The sequence below is a fragment of the Eleutherodactylus coqui genome, chromosome 6 (assembly GCF_035609145.1).
Source record: "Eleutherodactylus coqui strain aEleCoq1 chromosome 6, aEleCoq1.hap1, whole genome shotgun sequence".
Lineage (NCBI taxonomy): Eukaryota > Metazoa > Chordata > Amphibia > Anura > Eleutherodactylidae > Eleutherodactylus > Eleutherodactylus coqui.
The window spans coordinates 84,867,162-84,889,976 of NC_089842.1; the positions used below are offsets into that span (position 1 = coordinate 84,867,162).

The 22,815-nt window shown below is 48.9% G+C and overlaps 1 protein-coding gene across 2 annotated transcripts in view; it reads left to right on the forward strand.

The window, feature by feature from the left end:
* Positions 1-22,815, forward strand: part of LOC136632299 (phospholipase A2 inhibitor LNF1-like) — a 52,233-nt gene that overhangs the window by 23,694 nt on the left and 5,724 nt on the right. For both annotated transcript variants that reach the window (XM_066607080.1, XM_066607081.1), the window contains one exon: positions 18,236-18,385. In XM_066607080.1, the coding sequence (XP_066463177.1) occupies positions 18,236-18,385 (150 nt within the window). The remainder of the gene's footprint in view (positions 1-18,235; positions 18,386-22,815) is intronic.

The window sequence follows — 22,815 nt, forward strand, 5'->3', positions numbered from 1 at the left end:
CATCAGTAACCTATAGAGGTTTTCCTTTGTTGGGCCATATAGAATCCTCCGCCCCTCTCCACACCTCTCTCAAGTCCAGTGTATGAGCCAGCCTTTGTCTCCTCAACATGTGGTGAGGCAAAAGTAGCTTCTTTGTCTCAGTAGTTGAGGGTGGGGGAGAGCTGGGAATACGCCCAATGTGGATACAGTTCTTCAGTCTTGCAGTATAGCAATGTGACTTTAACCCTTTAAGTGGCTGCAGAGGAGCAGACCTCTGGCGCTTAACCATAGCTACACCGCTATTCTCCGTGATTCCTCTCTCAATCCCCTGAGATGACTCACTCTTCCTCCTTCTCGACCTTTTTCTCTCCTCATGCTCTATCATGCCCTGTCTTTAACCCCCTCATTTTCCTGGTTTGACTCAACTCCTCCGCACTCCACCAATCAGGAAATTTAACAGCAAACAGCCAATGCAAGGAGGGGGTTGCTGGGTAGATTAGTTCTGACCTGATATTCCAGAAACAACAGTGCCTATATCATGCAGGGCACCTCCTGTGTCCCCTAGAGGCTTATACCCAGGTCCCAAGGACCTATTAACTCTTTTGACTACTGTGGACCCTCCTGGTCACTACACAGGCATACCACACAGTTTACATTATTACTTTTATATCAGACCTAGGAGATGCGAAAAAGGGGGAGGGGGATGATTATTTTTAGGGAGGTTTTTTTCTGCACAAGTGAGAATTGGGCCAGGAATTTATTCAGTTGTGCCATGAAATCCAATGGGTGTTCCCTCCATTACAAGCCTAGCCATGTTTTATTCAGTTGTGCCATGAAATCCAATGGGTGTTCTCTCCATTACAAGCCTAGCCATGTGTCTATTAAGCAAGCTGGGGCTACAATGGGTTTGTTTCTGAAAACAGGACAAACAAGGGTATCCATTTTGGGATGCAAGTTTTCATTCATATGTGTGCTGTACAAAAAAAACCCTGTTTTTAAAATGACATAATTGACAAAAAAATTAAAATCATAATTTTTTCCTTCTGCTTTGCTTAGAATAATTCAATAACTGTGGGGTCAAAGTACAGAGTACACCCATAGATTAATTCATTAATGGTCTAGTTTTCAAAAAAGGAGTCATTTGTGGGGGTTCGTTTTGGCCACTCAACAGCTCTACAAGTGTGCTATGGGGTCTAAAACACCTTCAAGCAAAATTTCTGTTCTGAAAGCCACCGGCTGCTCTTTTCGGTCTGAGTCCCGATAAGGGCCACATAGGATTAGAGCCACAATGGGTATGTTTCTGAACACAGTGCAAACAGGGATATCCATTTTGGGGTGCAAATCCTCATTTGCACTACAGAAAAAAAAAACTGTCTTTAAAATTACATATTTGCAAAAATATGAAATTTTGATTTTTCTTCTCTAAATTGCAGTAGCTCCTGAAAAGAAACTGTGGCGTCAAAATAGCCATGACTCCTTGGTTTTTCAGATGGCTTGGTGTTATCTAGTTCCTGGCGACTAGTCCTTACAGGGTTAAACAGCGCCCAGGTTCCTGCGCAGGGCTGCCCTTGTCATGGCAAATTCTCTGCTGTTTATTGCTAATTGCTAGCAGCATAAGGCTAGATCCCCAGGTCACCTTTGCATTCCAAGTCTCGTCTTCAGCTGTGAGCATCCGGGTTTCCAGAGTCAGCTGTCAGACCTTCTGATCCATCTACTGGTTGGGTGACACAGTGGATCCACATCCACTTACATAACAGTACTCTGCAGACCAGGCTGTCAGGTCTGAGGCATCTATATAGTGGTGAAGAGATGACAAACACTCTGCAGCTGGGTGGAAAAGTCAGATGTGCTGGAAAAAAGGCAATCACAGATTCAGAGAGCAACGCCCATGTCTGCCAGACCTAACAGCAAATAGGCTTGGTCACTACCGGGTTAATATAGTTTACCTGAAGGAAGTGATGACACTTAAAATTGCATTTGTTTTGGTGTTCATTAGATGGACCTATCTGTTAAGACGGATCTTGCACTGATGGGATATTGAGGGATGGCTGAGCTGCTTCTTTAACACTGAGCTCTGTGATTGGCTGCAGTAGCCTGTGATGTTCTGTTCACATGCTGACTGTAGCCTTCTACATTGATGTCATTGGTGGGATTTGAGTTGTGGGGTCCAGGAGAGGAGAGTATAACATTTTTTATTTTCAGGCATGAAGAGCATCAAGTCAAATAAGAAAAAATATAACTTGAATAGAGATGAGCGAGCACCAAAATGCTCGGGTGCTCGTTACTCGAGACGAACTTTTCGCGATGCTCGAGGGTTCGTTTCGAGTAACGAACCCCATTGAAGTCAATGGGCGACTCGAGCATTTTTGTATATCGCCGATGCTCGCTAAGGTTTCCATTTGTGAAAATCAGGGGAATTCAAGAAAGTGATGGGAACAACACAGCAACGGATAGGGCAGGAGAGGGGCTACATGTTGGGCTGCATCTCAAGTTCCCAGGTCCCACTATTAAGCCACAATAGCGGCAAGACTGGGCCCCCCCCCCTCCCAACAATTTTTACTTCTGAAAAGCCCTCATAAGCAATGCATACCTTAGCTAAGCACCACACTACCTCCAACAAAGCACAATCACTGCCTGCATGACACTCCGCTGCCACTTCTCCTGGGTTACATGCTGCCCAACCCCCCCCCCATGACCCAGTGTCCACAGCGCACACCAAACTGTCCCTGCCCAGCCTTCAGCTGCCCTCATGCCACGCCACCCTCATGTCTATTTATAAGTGCATCTGCCAGAGGAAAAGCAGGCACACACTGCAGAGGGTTGGCACGGCTAGGAAGCGACCCTCTTTAAAAGGGGCGAGGCGATAGTCCACAATGCTGTACAGAAGCAATGAGAAATCCAATCCTGTGCCACCTCCATCTGGAGCTGCACACGTGGGCATAGCAATGGGGAACCTATGTGCCACACACTATTCATTCTGTCAAGGTGTCTGCATGCCCCAGTCAGACTGGGGTTCTTTAGAAGTGGACACATGCAGTTACAACTCCCTGTGGACCCACGGCATGGGTGGCTCCCTGGAACCCACCGGCGGTACATAAAAATATCCCATTGCATTGCCCATCACAGCTGAGGTAATGTCGTGCTGAATGCAGGTGGTCTTCGGCCCACACTGCATGCCCCAGTCAGACTGGGGTTCTTTAGAAGTGGACACATGCAGTTACAACTCCCTGTGGACCCACGGCATGGGTGGCTCCCTGGAACCCACCGGCGGTACATAAATATATCCCATTGCAGTGCCCAACACAGCTGATGTAACGTCAGCTGTAATGCAGGTGGGCTAAAAATTCATTTGATTACACTGTAGGCGAGGGCCCCCAAAAATTGGTGTACCAACAGTACTAATGTACCTGAGAAAAATTGCCCATGCCCAACCAAGAGGGCAGGTGAAATCTATTAATCGCTTTGGTTAATGTGGCTTAATTGGTAACTACCGTATATACCGGCGTATAAGGCGACGGGGCGTATAAGACGACCCCCCAACTGTCACCTTATACGCCGGTATTCAGTGGAGAAAAAAAAAAAAATTTTATTACTCACCTCCCACGGCGTTCTGTCGCGCTCCGGCAGGATGTCGCTCGCTCCGGCAGGCTGTCGCTCGCTCCTCGTCCCCGGCGCAGCATAGCTTTCTGAATGTGGGGCTTGAAATCCCCGCTTCCAGAAAGCTAATACACACGCCGGCAGCCATGACATCATTGAATGGCTGTGATTGGCTAAAGCACACGTGGCTTCAGCCAATCACACTATTCAATGACATCATTGAATGGGTGTGATTGCTAACACGTGCGCCTTCAGCCAATCACAGCCATTCAATGATGTCATTGAATAGTGTGAATGGCTGAAGCCACGTGTGCTTTAGCCAATCACAGCCATTCAATGCTGTCATGGCTGCCGGCGTGTGTATTAGCTTTCTGGAAGCGGGGATTTCAAGCCCCGCATTCAGAAAGCTATGCTGCGGCGGGGACGAGGAGCGAGCGACAGCCTGCCGGAGCGAGCGACATCCTGCCGGAGCGCGACAGAACGCCGTGGGAGGTGAGTAATAAAATTTTTTTTTTTTACACTTTTTTTTTTTTTGTATTACCGGCGCATAAGACGACCCCCGACTGCAGAGCAGATTTTTCGGGGTTCAAAAGTCGTCTTATACGCCGGTATATACGGTAGGCCTGGAGGCAGCCCAGTTAAAATAAAAATTGGTTGAGGTGAAAGTTTCAACGCTTTAAAGAGCATTGAAACGTATAAAAATTGTTTACAAAAATGATATGACTGAGCCTTGTGGGCCTAAGAAAAATTGCCCATTCGGCGTGATTATGTGAGGTTTCAGGAGGAGGAGCAGGAGGAGGAGGAGGAATATTATACACAGATTGATGAAGCAAAAAGGTCCCCGTTTTTGATGGGGATAGAGAACGATGCTTCCATCCGCGGGTGCAGCCTACGTATTGCTTAGGTATCGCTGCTGTCTGCTGGTGGAGAAGAGAAGTCTGGGGCAATCCAGGCTTTGTTCATCTTGATGAGTGTAAGCCTGTCGGCACTGTCGGTTGACAGGCGGGTACGCTTATCCGTGATGATTCCCCCAGCCGCACTAAACACCCTCTCTGACAAGACGCTAGCCGCAGGACAAGCAAGCACCTCCAGGGCATACAGCGCGAGTTCAGACCACGTGTCCAGCTTCGACACCCAGTAGTTGTAGGGGGCAGAGGCGTCACGGAGGACGTTCGTGCGTTGGGCTACGTACTCCCTCACCATCCTTTTACAGTGCTCCCACCGACTCAGCCTTGACTGGGGAGCGGTGACACAGTCTTGCTGGGGAGCCATAAAGCTGTCCAGGGCCTTAGAGAGTGTTCCCCTGCCTGTGCTGTACATGCTGCCTGATCTCCGCGCCTCCCCTGCTACCTGGCCCTAGGAACTGCGCCTTCGGCCACTAGCGCTGTCGGATGGGAATTTTACCATCAGTTTGTCCGCCAGGGTCCTGTGGTATAGCATCACTCTCGAACCCCTTTCCTCTTCGGGTATGAGAGTGGAAAGGTTCTCCTTATACCGTGGGTCAAGCAGTATGTACACCCAGTAATCCGTAGTGGCCAGAATGCGTGTAACGCGAGGGTCACGAGAAAGGCATCCTAACATGAAGTCAGCCATGTGTGCCAGGGTACCTGTACGCAACACATGGCTGTCCTCACTAGGAAGATCACTTTCAAGATCCTCCTCCATCTCCTCCTCAGGCCATACACGCTGAAAGGATGACAGGAAGCAGCATGTGTACCCTCAGCAGTGGGCCAAGCTGTCTCTTCCCCCTCCTCCTCATCCTCCTCATGCTCCTCCTCCTCCTCCTCCTCACCGCGCTGATATATAGACAGGAGGGTGCTCTGACTATCCAGCGACATACTGTCTTCCCCCGGCTCTGTTACCGACCGCAAAGCGTCTGCCTTTATGCTTTGCAGGGAACTTCTCAAGAGGCATAGCAGAGGAATGGTGACACTAATGATTGCAGCATCGCCGCTCACCACCTGGGTAGACTCCTCAAACTTTCCAAGGACCTGGCAGATGTCTGCCAACCAGGCCCACTCTTCTGAAAAGAATTGAGGAGGCTGACTCCCACTGCGCCGCCCATGTTGGAGTTGGTATTCCACTATAGCTCTACGCTGCTCATAGAGCCTGGCCAACATGTGGAGCGCAGAATTCCACCGTGTGGGCACGTCGCACAGCAGTCGGTGCACTGGCAGATTAAACCGATGTTGCAGGGTGCGCAGGGTGGCAGCGTCCGTGTGGGACTTGCGGAAAGGTGCGCAGAGCTGGCGCACCTTTCCGAGCAGGTCTGTCAAGCATGGGTAGCTTTTCAGAAAGCGCTGAACCACCAAATTAAAGACGTGGGCCAGGCATGGCATGTGCGTGAGGCTGCCGAGCTGCAGAGACGCCACCAGGTTACGGCCGTTGTCACACACGACCATGCCCGGTTGGAGGCTCAGCGGCGCAAGCCAGCGGTCGGTCTGCTCTGTCAGACCCTGCAGCAGTTCGTGGGCCGTGTGCCTCTTATCTCCTAAGCTGAGTAGTTTCAGCACGGCCTGCTGACGCTTGCCCACCGCTGTGCTGCCACGCCGCGCGACACCGACTGCCGGCGACATGCTGCTGCTGCTGACACATCTTGATTGTGAGACAGAGGTTGCGTTGGAGGAGGAGGAGGAGGAGGGTGGTTTAGTGGAGGAAGCATACACCGCCGCAGATACCAGCACCGAGCTGGGGCCCGCATTTCTGGGGGTGGGTAGGACGTGAGCGGTCCCAGGCTCTGACTCTGTCCCAGCCTCCACTAAATTCACCCAATGTGGCGTCAGGGAGATATAGTGGCCCTGCCCGCCTGTGCTTGTCCACGTGTCCGTTGTTAAGTGGACCTTAGCAGTAACTGCGTTGGTGAGGGCGCGTACAATGTTGCGGGAGACGTGGTCGTGCAGGGCTGGGACAGCACATCGGGAAAAGTAGTGGCGACTGGGAACTGAGTAGCGCGGGGCCGCCGCCGCCATCATATTTTTGAAAGACTCCGTTTCCACAACACTATACGGCAGCATCTCCAGGCTGATAAATTTGGCAATGTGCACGTTTAACGCTTGAGCGTGCGGGTGCGTGACGGCGTACTTGCGCTTGCGCTCAAACACTTGCGCTAGCGACGGCTGGACGGTGCGCTGACAGACATTGGTGGATGGGGCCGAGGACAGCAGAGGTGAGGGTGTGGGTGCAGGCCAGAAGACGGTAGTGCCTGTGTCCTGAGAGGGGGGTTGGATCTCAGTGGCAGGTTGGGGCACAGGGGGAGAGGCAGCGGTGCAAACCGGAGGCGGTGAACGGCCTTCGTCCCACCTTGTGGGGTGCTTGGCCATCATATGTCTGCGCATGCTGGTGGTGGTGAGGCTGGTGGTGGTGGCTCCCCGGCTGATCTTGGCGCGACAAAGGTTGCACACCACTGTTCGTCGGTCGTCTGCACTCTCAGTGAAAAACTGCCAGACCTTTGAGCACCTCGGCCTCTGCAGGGTGGCATGGCGCGAGGGGGCGCTTTGGGAAACAGTTGGTGAATTCTTCGGTCTGGCCCTGCCTCTACCCCTGGACACCGCACTGCCTCTTGCAACCTGCCCTGCTGCTGCCCTTGCCTCCCCCTCTGAAGACCTGTCCTCAGTAGGCGTAGCAAACCAGGTGGGGTCAGTCACCTCATTGTCCTGCTGCTCTTCCTCCGAATCCTCTGTGCGCTCCTCCCTCAGACGTACTGCCCTTACTACTACCTCACTGATAGACAACTGTGTCTCATCGTCATCGGCCTCCTCACCCACTGATAGGTCTTGAGACAGTTGCCGGAAGTCCCCAGCCTCATCCCCCGGACCCCGGGAACTTTCCAATGGTTGGGCATCAGTCACGATAAACTCCTCTGGTGGGAGAGGAACCACTGCTGCACAATCTGGGCAGGGGCCCGAGAACAGTTCCTGGGAGTCTGCCCGCTCCTCAGAATGTGTCATTGTAATGGAGTGAGGAGGCTGGGAGGAAGGAGGAGCAGCAGCCAGAGGATTCTGAGTTGCAGCAGTGGACGGCGCAGAACTGTGGGTGGACGATAGATTGCTGGATGAACTTTCTGCCATCCACGACAGGACCTGCTCACACTGCTCAGTTTCTAATAAAGGTCTACCGCGTGTACCCATTAATTGTGCGATGAATGTGGGGACGCTAGAAACGTGCCTCTCTCCTAATCCCGCAGCAGTCGGCTACGATACACCTGGATCAGGAGCTCGGCCTGTGCCCACACCCTGACTTGGGCCTCCGCGTCCTCGGACGCGTCCACGTCCTCTAGGCCTACCCCTACCCCTCAGCATGCTGTATTACCAGTAATGCAGAAACAGAACGCTGTAATTAAATGTGCAGGTTATTGGCCTGTGTTTGAAGGCTGACTTCGCTTACAGTACGCCAGCAAAAAATTTTGCGCAAGCCTGCTGTAACACTTAGCTGGCTGCATATGAATGAGGAGGACTACTACACCCAGCACAGACCCAGAACACTGAGGACAGTCACAGGCAGCCCAAATAGATTTTTTTCCCCAATTGTTTTTGCAAAGGCCCACTGCCTATATTCAATCAATATATCTCTTCTCTCTCTGCGTCACCACTTCTGGCCCTGGAGTATGTCAAAGAACTGCAGAGTGTTGCACTGTGGACTGCAATACAGCGGTGATTTAACAGCCCAGACAGAGCCAGGAAATAATTTTGCGCAAGCCTGCTGTAACACTTAGCTGGCTGCGTATGAATGAGGAGGACTACTACACCCAGCACAGACCCAGAACACTGAGGACAGTCACAGGCAGCCCAAATAGATTTTTTTCCCCAATTGCTTTTGCAAAGGCCCACTGCCTATATTCAATCAATATATCTCTTCTCTCTCTGCGTCACCACTTCTGGCCCTGGAGTATGTCAAAGAACTGCAGAGTGTTGCACTGTGGACTGCAATACAGCGGTGATTTAACAGCCCAGACAGAGCCAGGAAATAATTTTGCGCAAGCCTGCTGTAACACTTAGCTGGCTGCGTATGAATGAGGAGGACTACTACACCCAGCACAGACCCAGAACACTGAGGACAGTCACAGGCAGCCCAAATAGATTTTTTTCCCCAATTGTTTTTGCAAAGGCCCACTGCCTATATTCAATCAATATATCTCTTCTCTCTCTGCGTCACCGCTACTGGCCCTGGAGTATGTCAAATAACTGCAGAGTGTTGCACTGTGGACTGCAATACAGCGGTGATTTAACAGCCCAGACAGAGCCAGGAAATAATTTTGCGCAAGCCTGCTGTAACACTTAGCTGGCTGCGTATGAATGAGGAGGACTACTACACCCAGCACAGACCCAGAACACTGAGGACAGTCACAGGCAGCCCAAATAGATTTTTTTCCCCAATTGTTTTTGCAAAGGCCCACTGCCTATATTCAATCAATATATCTCTTCTCTCTCTGCGTCACCACTTCTGGCCCTGGAGTATGTCAAAGAACTGCAGAGTGTTGCACTGTGGACTGCAATACAGCGGTGATTTAACAGCCCAGACAGAGCCAGGAAATAATTTTGCGCAAGCCTGCTGTAACACTTAGCTGGCTGCGTATGATTGAGGAGGACTACTACACCCAGCACAGACCCAGAACACTGAGGACAGTCACAGGCAGCCCAAATAGATTTTTTTCCCCAATTGTTTTTGCAAAGGCCCACTGCCTATATTCAATCAATATATCTCTTCTCTCTCTGCGTCACCACTTCTGGCCCTGGAGTATATCAAAGAACTGCAGAGTGTTGCACTGTGGACTGCAATACAGCGGTGATTTAACAGCCCAGACAGAGCCAGGAAATAATTTTGCGCAAGCCTACTGTAACACTTAGCTGGCTGCGTATGAATGAGGAGGACTACTACACCCAGCACAGACCCAGAACACTGAGGACAGTCACAGGCAGCCCAAATAGATTTTTTTCCCCAATTGTTTTTGCAAAGGCCCACTGCCTATATTCAATCAATATATCTCTTCTCTCTCTGCGTCACCACTTCTGGCCCTGGAGTATATCAAAGAACTGCAGAGTGTTGCACTGTGGACTGCAATACAGCGGTGATTTAACAGCCCAGACAGAGCCAGGAAATAATTTTGCGCAAGCCTGCTGTAACACTTAGCTGGCTGCGTATGAATGAGGAGGACTACTACACCCAGCACAGACCCAGAACACTGAGGACAGTCACAGGCAGTCCAAGTAGATTTTTTTCCCCAATTGTTTTTGCAAAGGCCCACTGCCTATATTCAATCAATATATCTCTTCTCTCTCTGCGTCACCACTTCTGGCCCTGGAGTATATCAAAGAACTGCAGAGTGTTGCACTGTGGACTGCAATACAGCGGTGATTTAACAGCCCAGACAGAGCCAGGAAATAATTTTGCGCAAGCCTGCTGTAACACTTAGCTCTCTGCGTATGAATGAGGAGGACTACTACACCCAGCACAGACCCAGAACACTGAGGACAGTCACAGGCAGCCCAAATAGATTTTTTTCCCCAATTGTTTTTGCAAAGGCCCACTGCCTATATTCAATCAATATATCTCTTCTCTCTCTGCGTCACCACTTCTGGCCCTGGAGTATGTCAAAGAACTGCAGAGTGTTGCACTGTGGACTGCAATACAGCGGTGATTTAACAGCCCAGACAGAGCCAGGAAATAATTTTGCGCAAGCCTGCTGTAACACTTAGCTGGCTGCGTATGAATGAGGAGGACTACTACACCCAGCACAGACCCAGAACACTGAGGACAGTCACAGGCAGCCCAAATAGATTTTTTTCCCCAATTGTTTTTGCAAAGGCCCACTGCCTATATTCAATCAATATATCTCTTCTCTCTCTGCGTCACCACTTCTGGCCCTGGAGTATGTCAAAGAACTGCAGAGTGTTGCACTGTGGACTGCAATACAGCGGTGATTTAACAGCCCAGACAGAGCCAGGAAATAATTTTGCGCAAGCCTGCTGTAACACTTAGCTGGCTGCGTATGATTGAGGAGGACTACTACACCCAGCACAGACCCAGAACACTGAGGACAGTCACAGGCAGCCCAAATAGATTTTTTTCCCCAATTGTTTTTGCAAAGGCCCACTGCCTATATTCAATCAATATATCTCTTCTCTCTCTGCGTCACCACTTCTGGCCCTGGAGTATATCAAAGAACTGCAGAGTGTTGCACTGTGGACTGCAATACAGCGGTGATTTAACAGCCCAGACAGAGCCAGGAAATAATTTTGCGCAAGCCTACTGTAACACTTAGCTGGCTGCGTATGAATGAGGAGGACTACTACACCCAGCACAGACCCAGAACACTGAGGACAGTCACAGGCAGCCCAAATAGATTTTTTTCCCCAATTGTTTTTGCAAAGGCCCACTGCCTATATTCAATCAATATATCTCTTCTCTCTCTGCGTCACCACTTCTGGCCCTGGAGTATATCAAAGAACTGCAGAGTGTTGCACTGTGGACTGCAATACAGCGGTGATTTAACAGCCCAGACAGAGCCAGGAAATAATTTTGCGCAAGCCTGCTGTAACACTTAGCTGGCTGCGTATGAATGAGGAGGACTACTACACCCAGCACAGACCCAGAACACTGAGGACAGTCACAGGCAGTCCAAGTAGATTTTTTTCCCCAATTGTTTTTGCAAAGGCCCACTGCCTATATTCAATCAATATATCTCTTCTCTCTCTGCGTCACCACTTCTGGCCCTGGAGTATATCAAAGAACTGCAGAGTGTTGCACTGTGGACTGCAATACAGCGGTGATTTAACAGCCCAGACAGAGCCAGGAAATAATTTTGCGCAAGCCTGCTGTAACACTTAGCTCTCTGCGTATGAATGAGGAGGACTACTACACCCAGCACAGACCCAGAACACTGAGGACAGTCACAGGCAGCCCAAATAGATTTTTTTCCCCAATTGTTTTTGCAAAGGCCCACTGCCTATATTCAATCAATATATCTCTTCTCTCTCTGCGTCACCACTTCTGGCCCTGGAGTATGTCAAAGAACTGCAGAGTGTTGCACTGTGGACTGCAATACAGCGGTGATTTAACAGCCCAGACAGAGCCAGGAAATAATTTTGCGCAAGCCTGCTGTAACACTTAGCTGGCTGCGTATGATTGAGGAGGACTACTACACCCAGCACAGACCCAGAACACTGAGGACAGTCACAGGCAGCCCAAATAGATTTTTTTCCCCAATTGTTTTTGCAAAGGCCCACTGCCTATATTCAATCAATATATCTCTTCTCTCTCTGCGTCACCACTTCTGGCCCTGGAGTATATCAAAGAACTGCAGAGTGTTGCACTGTGGACTGCAATACAGCGGTGATTTAACAGCCCAGACAGAGCCAGGAAATAATTTTGCGCAAGCCTGCTGTAACACTTAGCTGGCTGCGTATGAATGAGGAGGACTACTACACCCAGCACAGACCCAGAACACTGAGGACAGTCACAGGCAGCCCAAATAGATTTTTTTCCCCAATTGTTTTTGCAAAGGCCCACTGCCTATATTCAATCAATATATCTCTTCTCTCTCTGCGTCACCACTTCTGGCCCTGGAGTATGTCAAAGAACTGCAGAGTGTTGCACTGTGGACTGCAATACAGCGGTGATTTAACAGCCCAGACAGAGCCAGGAAATAATTTTGCGCAAGCCTGCTGTAACACTTAGCTGGCTGCATATGAATGAGGAGGACTACTACACCCAGCACAGACCCAGAACACTGAGGACAGTCACAGGCAGCCCAAATAGATTTTTTTCCCCAATTGTTTTTGCAAAGGCCCACTGCCTATATTCAATCAATATATCTCTTCTCTCTCTGCGTCACCACTTCTGGCCCTGGAGTATGTCAAAGAACTGCAGAGTGTTGCACTGTGGACTGCAATACAGCGGTGATTTAACAGCCCAGACAGAGCCAGGAAATAATTTTGCGCAAGCCTGCTGTAACACTTAGCTGGCTGCGTATGAATTAGGAGGACAACTACACCCAGCACAGACCCAGTACACTGAGGACAGTCACAGGCAGCCCAAATAGATTTTTTTCCCCAATTGTTTTTGCAAAGGCCCACTGCCTATATTCAATCAATATATCTCTTCTCTCTCTGCGTCACCACTTCTGGCCCTGGAGTATATCAAAGAACTGCAGAGTGTTGCACTGTGGACTGCAATACAGCAGTGATTTAACAGCCCAGACAGAGCCAGGAAATAATTTTGCGCAAGCCTGCTGTAACACTTAGCTGGCTGCGTATGAATGAGGAGGACTACTACACCCAGCACAGACCCAGAACACTGAGGACAGTCACAGGCAGTCCAAGTAGATTTTTTTCCCCAATTGTTTTTGCAAAGGCCCACTGCCTATATTCAATCAATATATCTCTTCTCTCTCTGCGTCACCACTTCTGGCCCTGGAGTATGTCAAAGAACTGCAGAGTGTTGCACTGTGGACTGCAATACAGCGGTGATTTAACAGCCCAGACAGAGCCAGGAAATAATTTTGCGCAAGCCTGCTGTAACACTTAGCTGGCTGCGTATGAATGAGGAGGACTACTACACCCAGCACAGACCCAGAACACTGAGGACAGTCACAGGCAGCCCAAATAGATTTTTTTCCCCAAATGTTTTTGCAAAGACCCACTGCCTATATTCAATCAATATGTCTTCTGTCCCTGCCTCACAATATATGTGTTCTGTCCCTGCCTCATAATATATGTCTACTGTCCCTGCCTCACCACTACTGGCCCTGCACTATATCTAATTACTGCAGGACGCAAGTGCAAGTGCAGTAGACAGAAGTCTATCTCCTACAGCGCATTAAATGGCATGCCCGTCTACGCCAAGGAGCTATTCAAGGTGGACCGTATGGTCCAAGCACAATAGTTCTAGGATAGTTTCCTTTAGATAGAGTCAAGAATAGCCATCAGAGCCGCAGGCGCTGCACCTCTTCTCCTATCCTCTACCTGCACTATACTTCCCCTAGCTAGTGGGGCAACACAGCACTGCCTTGCAATTTGGGTATTGCTGCTAGCCCACACAAGCGCACTCTGATCCATTCCCGCAATAGGGGGGAATTTTCATGGATCAAGAGACCTATCATCTTCTATAGGCTATTCTTGACTCTATCTAAAGGAAACTATCCTAGAACTATTGTGCTTGGACCATACAGTCCACCTTGAATAGCTCCTTGGCATAGACGGGCATGCCATTTAATGCGCTGTAGGAGATAGACTTCTGTCTCCCGACTCTCCCCTCAGTGGTGAGATATCGGGGTTGTTAACTCCCACCTACCTGCTCTGAGATTAAAATACCCTGATCGGTATCTCGAAGCGGTTCGGTGTGGTCTCCGATAAATGTATCTAGGGTGAAGTTATACTCTTTGCTAAATAATCTAATACAGTGACCTACTACATCAAGGTCCTGAGGCAAGACGGGTAGAGTAGGTATAGGAGTATCTTGTCTAATCCAACGACAAAACTCAATCTGTTAAAGGACTATCAACAAGGGTTTGAATCACGTGATAGGACGACTAGGGATAATCATACACTCTTCTGGGCAATCGTCGGCCCCGCTCCTGAGGAACCGCCCCAGACAGGGACGGAGAAACGCGTCGAGCAATAATTCTACCTCTAATCCTGAAACATGAAAAAACATCTGAGTGACTATATCACCTTTAATGGTGAAACATGTAAAAACATTTGAACAGCTACATAAATCCCTACTGTGAAAACATGTGTATATACACCGAAGCGGCGACACGAACAGTCAGATAGCTTCCAGTCCTGAATTATGAGTAGGAGTATCTGAGTGACTATACTACCTAACGATTCGAAGTCTGACACTTTTTCTGATCACTCCAGGAAACGTGACGTGCCGCTCTAGACTAGTGACCCAGTCCCCCTAATATTGTTAATAGGGTCTAACTAGACTGGCTACTTTGGGGAAATTGATACCCTCACACCACCCGGTCACTGGGTTTATTGAGTACAATCTATGTTGTTAAGTCCATGTCGGTTTTATGTTGTATGTGGCCCTATTTTTAATTAGTTGATTATTAAAGTTATTAGTTTTAATCTATATCTGTGAAGGGCGTTCCTCTGATTATATAGATTCGAAATACCACTGTGATTTGAAGGTGTGCAGTGGAATCGGATACTGATTGGAGTAAAAGGGACTTCCCCTGGTTTAGGGTAAGTGGAGACACTGATATTTAAGCACTCAGACAGTGAGACTGTGGAACTCTCTGCCTGAGGATGTGGTGATGGCAAAATCCATAGAGGAGTTTAAAAGAGGACTTGACGTCTTTCTAGAGTGGAACGATTTTACACGATATAAATCTTAGGTTAATTGTTAATCCGGGTATACAGGCAGGTAGTAACTATTAGGGGTTGATTCAGGGATTAGTCTGATTGCCATTAGGGAGTCCGGAAGGAATTGTCCCCCAAATGAGCTAATTGGCTCCTGCCTCTTGGGGTTTTTTGCCTTCCTCTGGATCAACAGCACAGGAGGATAAACAGGCTGAACGAGATGGACATTGTCTTTATTTGGCCTTACATACTATGTTACTATGTTACATTATCGGTCTACTGACCATCTCTGATCATTATATCACAGCCACAAGGGCTGCACAAACAGTCTCTATCAGTGCTCCGTCCTGTGGAAACAAAATTTCTAAGATTATCTAATTTAACTGTGGAAATGCGTCGATGGGCAAAGAGAGTAATGAGGGGGGTGCTAGAAAAGGGAAATGAAAACTCCCCTCCGTTGTATGAGGCCAGCAGAGAAGAGTTGAAATAGGCTATTTACTATTACTCACTGACGTACCAATGAAGAGAGAGACATAATGATGCAAGCTGTGATGGTGCTCTGAATTATTGTTTAAATATCAGACCGTTATAAGGGACTAGTTGAGTTATAGGATTATCAGCTACGTCGAACAGCTAATGATGGGTATCTGAACAAGGGTGTTTGGATTTAAACCCATGTTAAGCGTGTGTATATAAGCGTGTAAAAAAAAACGCTAATCTATGACACGAGGTCTGGTTACATCCGATGCCATAGTGTCATAAAAACGCATGGGAGTAGTGGTTAGTACATACACCATCTACACCTGAGGCCAATACTGGATAGGGGTTCTAATGTTGCACTAAGACTTTCTATGTAAAAAGTAAAAAAAAAAATATAGAAAATATCTTGGTCACCCAGAACCCGTGTCAAGCATACACATATAAGTGTGGAACAAGCGCCAATCTATGGCACAAGGTTTGGGTACATCTGATGCCAGAGTGTCATAACAAAACGCATGGGAGTAGTGCTTAGTATATACAACATCTATACCTGAGGCCAATACTGGATAGGGGTGTTGCTGTCACACTAGTATTTAAAAATTAAAAAATAATAAATAACTTAGCTACCCAGAATATAATCGGAAGCCTGATATATCAGAGTCTGATGTTGTAATAGACTGAAAATACAAGGAAAGGCCTATTGGGGAACCAGCTGGCTTTATGATTCAAGTAATCGAGATATCACAAGATAGTGGAGAAGGGTGGATTATTCTGCTGTTGAAATAGTGGTGTCATTATTCAGTTGCAGCACACCTTAATTGGTGTCGATTAGAGATGAGCGAACGTGCTCGGCCACGCCCCTTTTTCGCCCGAATACCGCGATTTCCGAGTACTTCCGTACTCGGGCGAAAAAATTCGGGGGGCGCCGTGGCGGCACGGGGGGTAGCAGTGGGGAGTGAGGGGGAGAGGGAGAGAGAGAGGGCTCCCCCCTGTTCCCCGCTGCTACCCCCCGCACCGCCACGCCTCTCCCCGCCCCCCGGCGCCCCCCGAATGTTTTCACCCGAGTACTGAAGTACTCGAAAATGGCAGTACTCGGGTGCGTAAGTACTCGAATCGAGTACGTTCGCTCATCTCTAGTGTCGATCGTACAATAGTAAATACACGTGTTTTTTTTTTTAGTGTATATCAATATCAATATCAATATTTTAGTGTATATCAATATCAAGTTGTATTTTAGGACTAGTGGTTCCTTTCAGTGATAAACTACCTAAACTTGTGGTTCGTACACATACTATGACTTAAGAACCAATGCTCTAGAGTAACATAAATGTCCCTTAGGGCTCTTTCACACAAGCACTGTCCATCCGCAGTATAGCCGTGTGCAAAGTTTGCGGCTATACTACTCTAAAGATCACGTGAAGCTACTTGAATTAGCCCATTTACATGATCCGAGGTGTAAGGTGTGTACTTTCCAGCTCCCATAGGAGCCTATGGAAAGCACGCAGCAAAGATAGGACAGGTCCTTGGAGCCAAATGCGACCTCGCAGTTGCATGTCCTATCTTGTGTTAGGTGCACAAATTCAGCGTGCCTAACATTCTCTCATGCGAACACTTCTATAGGAACCCATTGGTTCCTATAGAAGCGCATTCGGTGTGTTGCTATGCTGCGGGTGGACAGCGCTCGTGTGAAAAAGTTTAACAATGTAATGCTTGAAGGGGTTCTGAGCTCTGTTATTGGCTGCAGCCCCTGCCATGTCTCTTAAGCCCGGTGGGACTGCAGCTGTAAACAGAGGCCAGAGCGGGGGACCAACAGCGGCACAGGACACAGCGGGAGCTGGGAGAGGTGAGTATGTACTGGTTTATGTTACTGCATGCAAAAGGGCTTTTACCAATAAAATAGAACTCTGACAACCCCTGTAGGTTCTCTTGCGGTGGCACTGCAGGGAAACCTAAAGGTTTCTGCTGAGTTCTTCTCACAGATTACTGCTAGATGAGGATCTCAGAAGCATAGAAACTTTCTAAAAAGTGAACTTTGTGCGGCCTAGTTTTCTTCTAATGGAAGAATGAGAGTATGCCAGCAGCACAACCTGGAAGCCGTTCACGGCGAGGCACTATTAATGCACAGCCACACTGTAACCTGAATCACGACTCCAAGCATGTACTCAGAGTAAAGATATAAGTGGCAGCATAGGTGGTGCAATAAAATCCAATATCATTTTATTCCTCCATTATTCCATTTAGGATTTAAAGATATTGGATTTTATTGCACCACCTATGCCGCCACTCATGTCTTCGCTCTGAGTACAATCTTCTTCTCATCAGCTCACCTTATGGCTATGGATCATATTGCATTTTAAACTTTTGCTCCCATAGATTGAAGTATCATATAATTACATGCATAAAAATGTCTTAAAAATATACATATATAATTTAGATGGGATTTTTATGGCTGTACCTGTGTTGTAATAGACAATACACCCGTCCCAGGCCACTGATTTGATTTGTCTTAAGAGATTGTTTCTTTATCCCACTCACTTGCTTTCACATTTTACTTCAGGGAAATCCACATAAATGTCTGCATGTCTTACATGCGGATTACGGTGCTGATTTCTCTGTAAAGAAGTTGTGTGCCCTCTGAAAGCCCCTTGTACTTTACACTGCCGTTCCACTTGTGCAGATAAGCTGATGTCTATCAGCACGAGCCCATCACAGATTTAGCAGTACATGTAGGGCGAATCTACAGCAAGAACAGAGATTATTATCTATTAGCAACCAGTGAGACAAAAGACATCAACCGAGCCACAATAAGTAGGCGGCTCAAGATCTGCTCTAAATTCTGAGGATAAAATAATATATATTAATAATTATGTTTTCAGGAGGCTCCAAGAGCAAGCCAAATGGTTATGTCTGTCCGGCATGTTATAGAAAGGACACTGCAGAAGGCTGTGATCCTGGTTGCAATACAATTAAATGTACAGGAGGACAGAATACGTGTGTGAATTATGGCGGAGCTGTTCAGTTTTCTGGTAAGTTATCTATAGAACTACACTACTGCTGATTACACAAACCTACAGCCCATTTATTTAATCAGGGAGGAGGTTCACATAGTATTTTATCTGTATTGGGGGTTATTCACACGGGTGTATATCGGCTGGGTTTTCACACCCGGACGATATACGCTGCCCCTCTGATGAATTGGTTTACAATGTATTAGTGCACAGGGGTGTATTTCCGTGGCGTAAAAGCACCTAACCGGGTGCTTTCACGCCAGTGGCAGCAGCTCCATGGCTTCCTAGGGGAGTCTATGCTAGCTGCCGAAAAAGGGAGGTGGCAGGGAGTTTAGCAGTGTGACTGCTAGACTCCCTCCAAGGGGCGTACCTAAAGGCTCAGGGGCCCGGGTGCAAAAGTTCAGCTCGGGCTAGATTATAGATAGATAGATAGATAGATAGATAGATAGATAGATAGATAGATAGATAAAAATCTAGATAAATAGATAATAGGTAGATAGATAATGATAAATAGATAATAGAAAGAGAGAGAGGTAACAGCAGCACTCCAAATTGAAAACCACCACTGGTGCAAGGTGTCTCTATGCAAAGCCTGGATCCGGGACCCGACTCCAAAGGTCCACCATAAAGTGCAGAGGAGAGAATAGAAGTTATCCAGGCAGCATCCGTTAAAAGATTGCTTCTTTATTCAGTGCATAACATCACAGGTGAGGCAAGCAGCAGTATCTATTTTTTTTGTTTTTTAAATCACTTTTAATTCATTTCCAGGGAATGGCTTATATGTAAAGCCCTTCCCTGAAAAAGAATTCAGGTGTGCCAGCGGACCATTGTCGTCAATGGAGTCGCCAGCAGCAGCAGCGGCTCCATTGAAGAGAATGCCTGCATTTTTATTCTTTTTTTACACTAAAATCTTTCTTTTTCAGGTAAGGGCTTATATTTTTAAGCCCTTCCCGAAAATTCATCCTGCGCTCGCCGGCAGCCCATTGCTTTCAATGGAGCCGGCTGTATTGAAGGCTCCATTGAATTCAATGGGCTAACATCGTTCTTCTCTGCCACAGCTGTTACAGCTGTGGCAGAGGAGAACGATCATTATGCTGACAGTGGGGGGGGGTGGGGGGGGGGTCTCACTCTTGCCACTATTGTGGTTTAATAGTGAGACCTCGGAGCCCGAAATGCAGCCCTGCATGTTGCTCCCAGCCTGCCCTATCCATTTCTGTGTTTTTTACATGACTTTGGTGATTTGCTAAGATTTTCACAAATGAAAACCTTAGCGGGGCACCAGTCATATACAAAAATGCTCGAGTCGCCCATTGACTTCAATGGGGCTTGTTATTCGAAACGAACTCTCGAGCATCACTGAAAGTTCGACTCGAGTAACGAGCACCCGGGCATTTTGGTGCTCGCTAGAGATGAGCGAACGTACTCGTCCGAGCTTGATACTCGTTCGAGTATTAGCGTGTTCGAGATGCTCATTACTCGAGACGAGTACCATGCGATGTTCGAGTTACTTTCACTTTCATCTCTGAGACGTTAGCGCGCTTTTCTGGCCAATAGAAAGACAGGGAAGGCATTACAACTTCCCCCTGCAACGTTCAAGCCCTATACCACCCCCCTGCAGTGAGTGGCTGGCGAGATCAGGTGTCACCTGAGTATATAAATCGGCCCCTCCCGCGGCTCGCCACAGATGCCTTCTGACAGAGATCAGGGAAAGTGCTGTCTTGCTGGAGTTGCTATAGGGAGAGTGTTAGGAGTATTTTAGGCTTCAAGAACCCCAACGGTCCTTCTTAGGGCCACATCTAACCGTGTGCAGTAGTGTGGAGGCTGCTTTTTGCAGTGTTGCACTTTTTTTTTTTTTTGTATATCGGCCGTGCAGAGCATTGCGCCTTGCAGTAATTATACATAGTCCAGGGCCAGTAGTGGTGAGGCAGGGACAGAAGACATATTTATTGAATATAGGCAGTGGGCCTTTCCAAAAAAATATGGGAAAAAAAATCTATTTGGGCTGACTGTGACTGTCCTCAGTGTACTGGGTCTGTGCTGGGGGTAGTTGTCCTAATTCATACGCAGCCAGCTAAGTGTTACAGCAGGCTTGCGCAAAATTATTTCCTGGATCTGTGTTGGCTGTTACATCACCGCTGTATTCCAGTCCACAGTGCAACAGTCTGCAGTTATTTTACATACTCCAGGGCCAGTAGTGGTGATGCAAAGAGAGAAGACATATACAGTGTATATAGGCAGTGGGCCTTTCCTAAAACATTTGGGAAAAAAAATCTATTTGGGCTGCCTGTGACTGTCCTCAGTGCACTGGGTCTGTGCTGGGGTAGTTGTCCTAATTCATACGCAGACAGCTAAGTGTTACAGCAGGCTTGCGCAAAATTATTTCCTGGCTCTGCCGTGCATTCCGTAAGCGAAGTCAGCCTCCAACCACAGGCTAATAAGTGGCACATTTAATTACAGCGTTCTGTTTCTGCACTACTGGTAATACAGCATGCTGAGGGGTAGGGGCAGGCCTAGAGGACTTGAACGCGGGCGAGGACGCGGAGACCCAAGTCAGGGTGTGGGCACAGGCCGAGCCAGTGCGGTGGCCAGGGGTAGAGGCAGGGCCAGACCGAATAATCCACCAACTGTTTCCCAAAGCGCCCCCTCGCGCCATGCCACCCTGCACAGGTCAAGGTGCTCTACGGTGTGGCAGTTTTTCACAGAGACGCCTGACGACCGACGAACAGTGGTGTGCAACCTTTGTCGCGCCAAGATCAGCTGGGGAGGCACCACCAACAGCATGCGCAGGCATATGATGGCCAAGCACCCCACAAGGTGGGACGAAGGCCGTTCACCGCCTCCGGTTTGCACCACTGCCTCTCCCCCTGTGCCCCAACCTGACACTGAGATCCAACCCCCCTCTGAGGACACAGGCACTACCGTCTCCTGGCCTGCACCCACACCCTCACCTCCGCTGTCCTCGGCCCCATCCAGCAATGTCTCTCAGCGCAGCGTCCAGACGTCGCTAGCGCCACTGTTTGAGCGTAAGCGCAAGTATGCCGCCACGCACCTGCACGCTGAAGCGTTAAAAGTGCACATTGCCAAATTGATCAGCCTGGAGATGCTGCCGTATAGGCTTGTGGAAACGGAGGCTTTCAAAAGCATGATGGCGGCGGCGGCCCCACGCTACTCAGTTCCCAGTTGCCACTACTTTTCCCGATGTGCCGTCCCCAGCCCTGCACGACCACGTCTCCCGTAACATTGTACGCGCCCTCACCAACGCGGTTACTGCCAAGGTCCACTTAACAACGGACACGTGGACAAGCACAGGCGGGCAGGGCCACTATATCTCCCTGACGACACATTGGGTGAATTTAGTGAAGGCTGGGACCGAGTCAGAACCTGGGACCGCTCACGTCCTACCCACCCCCAGAATTGCGGGCCCCAGCTCGGTGCTGGTATCTGCGGCGGTGTATGCTTCCTCCACTAAACCACCCTCCTCCTCCTCCTCCAACGCAACCTCTGTCTCGCAATCAAGATGTGTCAGCAGCAGCAGCACGTCGCCAGCAGTCGCTGTCGCGCGGCGTGGCAGCACAGCGGTGGGCAAGCGTCAGCAGGCCGTGCTGAAACTACTCAGCTTAGGAGAGAAGAGGCACACGGCCCACGAACTACTGCAGGGTCTGACAGAGCAGACCGACCGCTGGATTTCGCCGCTGAGCCTCCAACCGGGCATGGTCGTGTGTGACAATGGCCGTAACCTGGTGGCGGCTCTGCAGCTCGGCAGCCTCACCCACGTGCCATGCCTGGCCCATGTCTTTAATTTGGTGGTTCAGCGCTTTCTGAAAAGCTACCCACGCTTGTCATACCTGCTCGGAAAGGTGCGCCGGGTCAGCGCACATTTCCGCAACTCCAAGACGGACGCTGACACCCTGCGAACCCTGCAACATCGGTTTAATCTGCCAGTGCACCGACTGCTGTGCGACGTGCCCACACGGTGGAACTCTACGCTCCACATGTTGGCCAGACTCTATGAGCAGCGTAGAGCTATAGTGGAATACCAACCACAACATGGGCGGCGTAGTGGGAGTCAGCCTCCTCAATTCTTTACAGAAGAGTGGGCCTGGTTGTCAGACATCTGCCAGGTCCTTGGAAACTTTGAGGAGTCTGCCGAGATGGTGAGCGGGGATGCTGCAATCATTAGCGTCACCATTCCTCTGCTATGCCTCTTGAGAAGTTCCCTGCGAAGCATAAAGGCAGATGCTTTGCACTCGGAAACGGAGGCGGGGGAAGACAGTATGTCGCTGGATAGTCAGAGCACCCTCATGTCTATATCTCAGCGCGTTGAGGAGGAGGAGGAGGAGGGTGAGGAGCATGAGGAGGAGGGGGAGGAGACAGCTCGGCCCACTGCTGAGGGTACCCATGCTGCTTGCCTGTCATCCTTTCAGCGTGTATGGCCGGAGGAGGAGGAT